Source organism: Nerophis lumbriciformis, linkage group LG22 (assembly GCF_033978685.3).
Source record: "Nerophis lumbriciformis linkage group LG22, RoL_Nlum_v2.1, whole genome shotgun sequence".
Taxonomy (NCBI): domain Eukaryota; kingdom Metazoa; phylum Chordata; class Actinopteri; order Syngnathiformes; family Syngnathidae; genus Nerophis; species Nerophis lumbriciformis.
This window is the reverse complement of record NC_084569.2, coordinates 9,664,042-9,672,000: the sequence shown is the minus strand read 5'-3', so window position 1 is coordinate 9,672,000 and position 7,959 is coordinate 9,664,042. Positions and strand designations below refer to the sequence as shown.

At 40.9% G+C, this 7,959-nt stretch overlaps 1 protein-coding gene across 6 annotated transcripts in view; it reads right to left on the bottom strand.

Moving 5' to 3' along the window:
- Positions 1–433: 433 nt before the first annotated feature.
- The window catches only part of septin9a (septin 9a), a 194,462-nt gene continuing 186,936 nt past the window's right edge, over positions 434–7,959 (bottom strand). For all 6 annotated transcript variants that reach the window (XM_061974298.1, XM_061974297.1, XM_061974301.1 and 3 more), the window contains 4 exons: positions 7,035–7,130; positions 6,864–6,960; positions 1,478–1,529; positions 434–1,404 (listed from right to left, as the gene is read on the bottom strand). In XM_061974298.1, coding sequence (XP_061830282.1) covers positions 1,260–1,404; positions 1,478–1,529; positions 6,864–6,960; positions 7,035–7,130 — 390 coding nt within the window. In that variant the 3' untranslated portion in view covers positions 434–1,259. The remainder of the gene's footprint in view (positions 1,405–1,477; positions 1,530–6,863; positions 6,961–7,034; positions 7,131–7,959) is intronic.

Genomic DNA, 7,959 nt, shown 5'->3' with positions numbered 1-7,959 from the left:
GTATGTGTCCCGCCCCCTGGTGGTTGTGGCCCTAAACAACCGCATGAAGTGTTTTTTTTTAATGCCAGGAGCCGGCCTGCAAACACACACAGGAAACACAGCCGCAATTTGTTTCTAAAGAAAGAAAGCATATTCAATCATAAATTGTAAAAATGAAAATCAATTCCGTACTTGCTTGTCTGCTCAGCCTCTGCAAGGACTTCCATCTCACAGCGAAGAAGAGACAGATGCTCAGGCCCGCGCTGACCTTGGAGGCAGGCATATTGATATTTGAAAGGCAAATCCAGTAACACCTTAATGACATACAATTAAAACACTATTAGGACAATTAATGGGCATCAGTTAAACGCTGCATGAAGAAGAATCGTACCTTGTCTGCTGAAGCTTCAGGCCGTAAAGAGCACAGTTCAAATAACTACATAAAGGGGACATGTTTAAAACAACAATCTTTATTTCTTTAAAATAAGATAAAGGACATTTTAGGGCATTATCAATAATACAAATACAAAAAAAACAGAGAATACACAATAGAGTATGGCAGTTTGCGGAGAATTAAGCGAGATTGAAAGTGAACCGGATGTTTGGAAGATAGAATAAAATCGATAGCCAATTGAAAACGTGTTTTTAAACTACGCCATTAAAACGTGCAGCTTTGGCCAAACAAACATCCAATAAATAAGGCACGGTTGAGTAAGCCAAACAGGATTGTCGTTGTGGACCGAAGATGTTCACATTTGACTTGGTGCATAAATAGATATCTATAAAACAGTGGCAGTAAGTACTGAGAAAAAACATACATCATTGTCCTGGTATCCGTGTTTAACATGTGGCAAAGTACGACTAAAATTTGTGCCATTTTGATCTTACTCCTCCTGAAGCTCTTTGCACACGTAATGATATGGCCTTCCCCATTCCTTCTTCATACTCAAACACAAACACACTTTTGACCTGGTCAGAGACGAATGTAGTGATCAAGTGCAGTCCAAACCACAGGGCAGCGCTGCAAAAGCAAACTTGAGAAAGATTATTGTTGTTTGTCAGACCGTGCTGAAGTGTTGGCAACCTCGGGTGAATGCATCAGGAAGTTTGGGATATAGAAAGTGGTTAAAAAACGGACATCTCTTCACGCTCTCTAGTGAGAGAAAGTCACAAAAGCGCAGGTGTCAGGACCGTTGAGTGTCTAGCCCACCTGTGAGACAGGATTGCGTGGACTGAATGGAGTGGCGTGTGGGCCAAAGTCTCAAAGGAGTTGATGACCCTTATATCTCATGGGCGGTGAGATGATGATGTTCCGGCACTCCGTTGGCGTGAGTGGCCGCCGTGTTGTTCTCGTTGAGGCGCCTCACGCGGTACATTTCGTAGTGGATGCTGCTGGTGATGTCCTTAATGTTCTGCATATGGGTTCTGGAAAAGGGAAGGGAGGCCCGTAAGACATCAAGTGGAGCAAACAGAGCTTCAATGCAATAATCCAACTCACCTGATGAGGAGATCCCGTAAATAGGCAAACTCGCAGTGGGCTATGTTCTCAACTAATGGGAGAAAAACAGGTCGATTTGTTACTTACAAAAGGTGAAAAAGAAAACTCGGCAAAATAATGCTGTGCATTGTCCACTAGGGAAAGCCCGTTATTCACAGTGTCCTATTCTGCTGTTTGTACTTACTAGAGATGCGCGGATAGGCAATTATTTCATCCGCAACCGCATCACAAAAGTCGTCAACCATCCGCCATCCACCCGAACTAACATTTATTCAAAACCGCACCCGCCCGCCATCCGCCACCCGCCCGTTGTTATATATCTAATATAGACGATGCAAGGCATTAGTGAGGTTATAAAGCTTTTGCCTGTTAAAGAAAGGAGACTGATCCAATGCAGCAGAGACATTCAATCCGTGCCACGCTGTCACGGCCCAGACGCACACCAGTGCGCAATCATCTGGGAGCCGCGCTGAGCGCACCTCCAAGCGCACTCGCGCCACTCAAACTGCTGCAGGCAGCTGCGTTCTATCTTGTTTTAACATCCTGTGGCACTCTTCTGGGATCACGGCGGACGAAACTGCTCATGCTCAGGGTGTTTGTGGAGGTTCGGGGTTTTGCACAAATGTGATGCACCATGTTAGATGTCCCGGTTTTGTGACTGTCGTAGACATAAACAGCGTCGCAGCTCTTGCAAATCACGTAGCCAGCATTACTATCATCCTGATTTACAACCTCATAAAAACGAGTCCACGCTGAACTTTTCTGGCCTTTTTTTCCCCTGGTCTTTAGTACTCCCTTTTTTAGTTTGTTGCGTACCACGTTTGCTGCCGGCGTTGCCATCTCTTTTTTTTTTCTTCTTCTGTTGTGGCATATGCTGCAGGTGCCTGCTCGTTTTTCGTATGTGGGTAACAACATTTAACTATGTATATATATTTCCGAATTGGTTTAACTGCCACCCGCCTGAATCTATTTAAAATCTAATTTCTTTTAATTTCAACCGCCCGACCCGACCCGCGGATAAAATCTAATTTTTTTTTATTTCAACCGCCCAACCCGCGGATAATTCGCGGACTCCGCGGTTGTGTCCGCAAACCGCACATCTATAGTACTTACCCTATTTTTTGTACTATTTTCTCAAAAATTGACAGTGCGCCTTATAACCCGGTGCGCCTAATGTATGGCATCATTTCTAAAACAGTGAAGGAATCCCACTCGATCTACGTTGTGTTTACAATGATCTCAGGCTGTTTAAAGGTAGGAAGAAAATGAGTGTTTTAATTGCTAACCATAATCTACCTACAGCAAAGTACAGGTAACGTCACCTCATTGGAGCATTTTTATTTTTATTGGAGCAATGTTTGATTCGAGATGTCCGATGGCTTTTTTGCCGATATCCGATATTCCGATATTGTCCAACTCTTAATTACCGATTCCGATATCAACCGATACCGATATATACAGTTGTGGAATTAACACATTATTATACCAAAATAAATCAACTCAAGACAGCAGCTTGGAATTTGGGACATGCTCTCCCTGAGAGTATGGCTGTTGACCAAATATGCATTGCATTCACTTGTGTGTGTGAAAAGCCGTAGCTATTATGTGATTGATTGAAAAATTACCGGCACCTTTAAGATTTATTGGCGCTCTGTACTTCTCCCTACGTCCGTGTACACACCGGCGTTTTAAAAAGTCATAAATTTGACTTTTTGAAACCGATACCGATCATTTTGAAACCGATACCGATAATTTCTGATATTACATTTTAAAGCATTTATCGGCCGATAATTTTTTTATTTAACCAGGTCGATAATATCGACAGTCCGATATTATCGGACATCTCTAGTTTTGATGTTTTACAGTGTGACGTCATACCGTATTTTCCGGACTCTAAGGCGCACTTAAAATCCTTTTTTCCCCTCAAAACTCGACAGTGCGCCTTATAACCCGGTGCGTCTAATGTACGGCATAATTCTGGATGTGCTTACTGACCTCGAAAAGCTATTTCATTTGGTACATGGTGTAATAAGTGTGACCAGTAGATGGCAGTCATACATAAGATACGTGTAGACTGCAATATGATGGCAGTAAACAACACCAAAACATGTGTATAGAACATTACCCACGGCGCTCAGAAATCTGTCAAAATTTTTTTAGTACGACTTCGGTAAGCTATGAAGCCACACCGCTTGATGGATTGTCGGCGCATTAAACATACAAGTATTACCGTATTTTTCGGAGTATAAGTCGCTCCGGAGTATAAGTTGCACCGGCCGAAAATGCATAATAAAGAAGGAAAAAAAAAACATATAAGTCGCACTGGACTATAAGTCGCATTTTTTGGGGAAATGTATTTGATAAAAGCCAACACCAAGAATAGACATTTGAAAGGCAATTTAAAATAAATAAAGAATAGTGAACAACAGGCTGAATAAGTGTACGTTATATGAGGCATAAATAACCAACTGGTATGTTAACGTAACATATTATGGTAAGAGTCATTCAAATAACTATAACATATAGAACATGCTATACGTTTACCAAACAATCTGTCACTCCTAATCGCTAAATCCCATGAAATCTTATACGTCTAGTCTCTTACGTGAATGAGCTAAATAATATTATTTGATATTTTACGCTAATGTGTTAATAATTTCACACATAAGTCGCTCCTGAGTATAAGTCGCACCCCCAGCTAAACTATGAAAAAAAACTGCGACTTATAGTCCGAAAAATACGGTATTATTATAGGATTGCAAAATGGCACCTATTAGCAGACATTATCTAGCGTTTTGTTTCGCAATATTATCGAAAACCAACTTTCCTTACCTTCTGGTACCTGCTGATGTGTATTTGGGATCTGCATAAGTTCTGAAAATGTGCGCGCGTCCGCCATTGTAGTCCGTGATGACGACGTAGAAGAAGAAGAAGAAAGCTTCTTCTTTTTATCTAACTTCTTATGTGGCATTCATCTTCCGCTGTTGCCATTTCTAATATAAAGTGGCGTTAAGTTCTTACTTATATCTGTCAGTAGTAGGGATGTCCCGATCCAGATTTTTGCACTTCCGATCCGATACCGATATTGTGTTTGCACTTCCGATTCGATACCGATACTGACCGATACCGATACTGGCCTATCCGAGCATGTATTAAAGTTTAAAGTTATTTAGCCTACTTAGTTGTCAGAATCATGTTGAAAAGGGTTTTAGTACTCTCGATAACAACTAACCAGCTGAATTAGGGGAGTTTGAATAATACACAATGGTTGGTAACAAGAAACTGACCTGTTTATTCAAGGATAAACACAAAATAGACAAAATTATACATGACAAACAGAAATGGCATCATTGAACTAGGGCTGGGCGATATGGCCTTTTTTTAATATTGCGATATTTTAAGGCCATATTGTGATACACGATATCTCGATATTTTGCCTTAGCCTTGAATGAACACTTGATGCATATAATCACAGCAGTATTATGATTCTATGTGTTTTGATTGATTGATTGAGACTTTTATTAGTAGGTTGCACAGTGAAGTACATATTCCGTACAATTGACCACTAAATGGTAACACCCCAATAAGTTTTTCAACTTGTTTAAGTCGGGGTCCACTTAAATTGATTCATGATACAGATATATACTATCATCATAATACAGTCATCACACAAGATAATCACATTGAATTATTCACATTATTTATAATCCAGGGTGTGGAGGGGGTCGCCGGATGTAAGTGTCAAAAAGACAGCCAAAAGAGTTTGATATGAGAATAAATCTAAAGTTAAAATATAGGGTAGAAATGCACCCATTTGCAGGAAATGTAGTCTTGATTTTCAAAATTTTCTTTCAAGGCTTGCATGTGTACATTAAAACATTCTTCTTCATACTGCATTAATATATGCTACTTTTAAACTTTCATGCAGAGAAGGAAATCACAACTAAAAAAATCACAAATTTTTTCATACGGTGTTGATGAGGAAATGTTTGCCTTGCCATTTTGATGGTGTGGACGTGTGGCACCGAATGGAGATAAGCGTCTCGACAGACGTCACAATATTTGAACAATGATGACGAAAACTGTTTTCTCTGTCGTGTCGGTGTGTTGAAAATTGTTATGCGCTTATTTTTTTATTAGATTTTGTGCGTGTCATAGATTTGCTATGCGCAGAGGACGCTTAAACAGTGCGCAATTGCACAGGCGCGCACCTTAGAGGGAGCGTTGCTCGCACGGCTGCGCTAGCATCACAGCTAACGTTAGCCATGCTGCTACCTCTCTGCTCGAAGAGGGCGTATACGTGTGTGACGTATGACGTGACAGTATGTGACGTGTGTCGTGACAGTATGTGACGTGTGTAAGAAGGTGCGCTTGCTGTCTGTGAGAGGGAGACACAAAAAAGAGTGAGAAGAGCCTGTCGTGTAATGCCAGCAGCTAAAAGCAACTGTGTGAGAATCTACAGACCTGTGGATGTGTTGAAGGTGTGCCTGAAAATGCGGAACGGAAATTAGGAGCAGCAGAAAAGTGGAATGTATTATTTAAATCGGTGCGTTGGAAAACACGGACCGGAGTTTTTAAAAAACTGGATCTGGATCGGCATTTTCCCATGCCTTGCCGATACGCATTTTTTTGAAAATATCGGCAGCCGATCCGATCCAAATATCGGATCGGGACATCCCTAGTCAGTAGACTAGATATCAAAGCGCGAAAAACTGTAGTGAGTTTACATAATTCACCCACGGAACTTTAGTTATTAGAGGGATCCGGTCGGACGTTTTTTCACGGGGCGCATTTCCGGCATTGATGTTGCATTATTGACCGGTACTCTGTTTACATCCCTACTGTGGAGTGGGGTTCCTAGTACCAAAAAATACCGGTACTCGTATACATCCCTGCTGTGGAGCGGGGTTCCTACCATCTTAAATTAAACAGCTGTGTGCTTGATAAGCTCTGCAACTACTCCACTCCAAACTCCAAACACAATGACCGCTTTCCATTTCACATGTACACTTAATGCTGTGACCTGCAGATGTACAGCACATCAGTATCTAGGACGAGATGGTAGACGTTTGTGCACAGTGCGCACTCTGCAGGAAATGAAACTTCCTCAGTGAGACATGTTGCTCCTGTCTGCAGAGATAATATAATTAAGGACACACGTAAAAATTACCGGCAATAAGATGGGGCTATTATTGTATTATGTATTACTAAGGGTATCGCCACTTTTGGTTCTCTCGCCCGAGTCACATGGTGTCTGCACGAGGCCTAAAAACTAAATGGTGCGTTGTTCTATTTGCCAACTCGCCTTGTCTTTACAAAAATACAGTTTGAGATGAAACTGGACAGCAGGCAGCAGAAAAGGCGGAGAGGAGAGAAGCATCTGTACCTTCAATGGTTCCCCACTTGGTCTTCCTCCCCAGCAGCCTCCTGCCATTGACCTGGTACTCCTGATCACTGCCCACCACGGCAAATGGGATCATCTCCTGCACAAACAAAGCAACAAATGAGCATTCGTAAGTTTGCAAACTTTGTAGAGACTCCAATTAAAACTTCTCACCCTGATCTTCTCGTTAATCATTCTGTCATCAGCATCCTCGTCAAACTCCTTCTGAGGGTAGATGTCGATGCCATTGGCCCGCAGCTCTTCCCTGATCTGTTCGAGTAAATCACTACTGTTTTAACTGCATTTAATTCTACAAAATATGGTGTAGCTTTTAACTATTGGGATTAATATGCACAATTTAAGATGAATTACAGTGGTAGAGTTGCATGTTCCCTTGTCTTAAAAAAAAATGTAGCTGCCGTCTGGGGGATAAAATACAGAGCAATGTCACATGTATTGGTCAAAATTAATAAAATATGTAGAATACCCTTTTTTCCACAAAAGACACTAACAACCCTGCTAGCACAGAGCCGTGCATAGAGAGACAATGGACAACCCGACTTCAAGCCATCTCCTCAATGATTGGTCAAAAGTAACTACAAAGTAGGGCTGTGAATCTTTGGGCACCGTACGATTCGATTCATGGGGGTAACGATTCAATTTAAAATTGATTCTCAATTCACAACGATTCTCAATTCAAAATCAACACTTTTTAATAACATTGGGTGCCAGTTCTATGATTAATTACATTCCTCCATAAAATAGATAAACAGCTGTTTCTATATTACCTACAATAAAACTGGTTTTGTTTAATACAATTCTACACAAACATTTAATAAAATCAAATACAAATAAGGCAACAAGAGAAGTATCCCACAGTTCTCGTTTGTAAACTAAACCTGTACAGCAGGTATGGGCATCTACATCAACTATATGATTTGCCTGAGTGGCTGGACAGGACTGATTAAAACACATACATACACATATATATACATACATACATACATATACATACATACGCATATACAAATATATACATATAGCCGAGATTGCTGTGGTTTATCCGTAAAACAGTGCTCAATACCGGAGTAGAACGGAA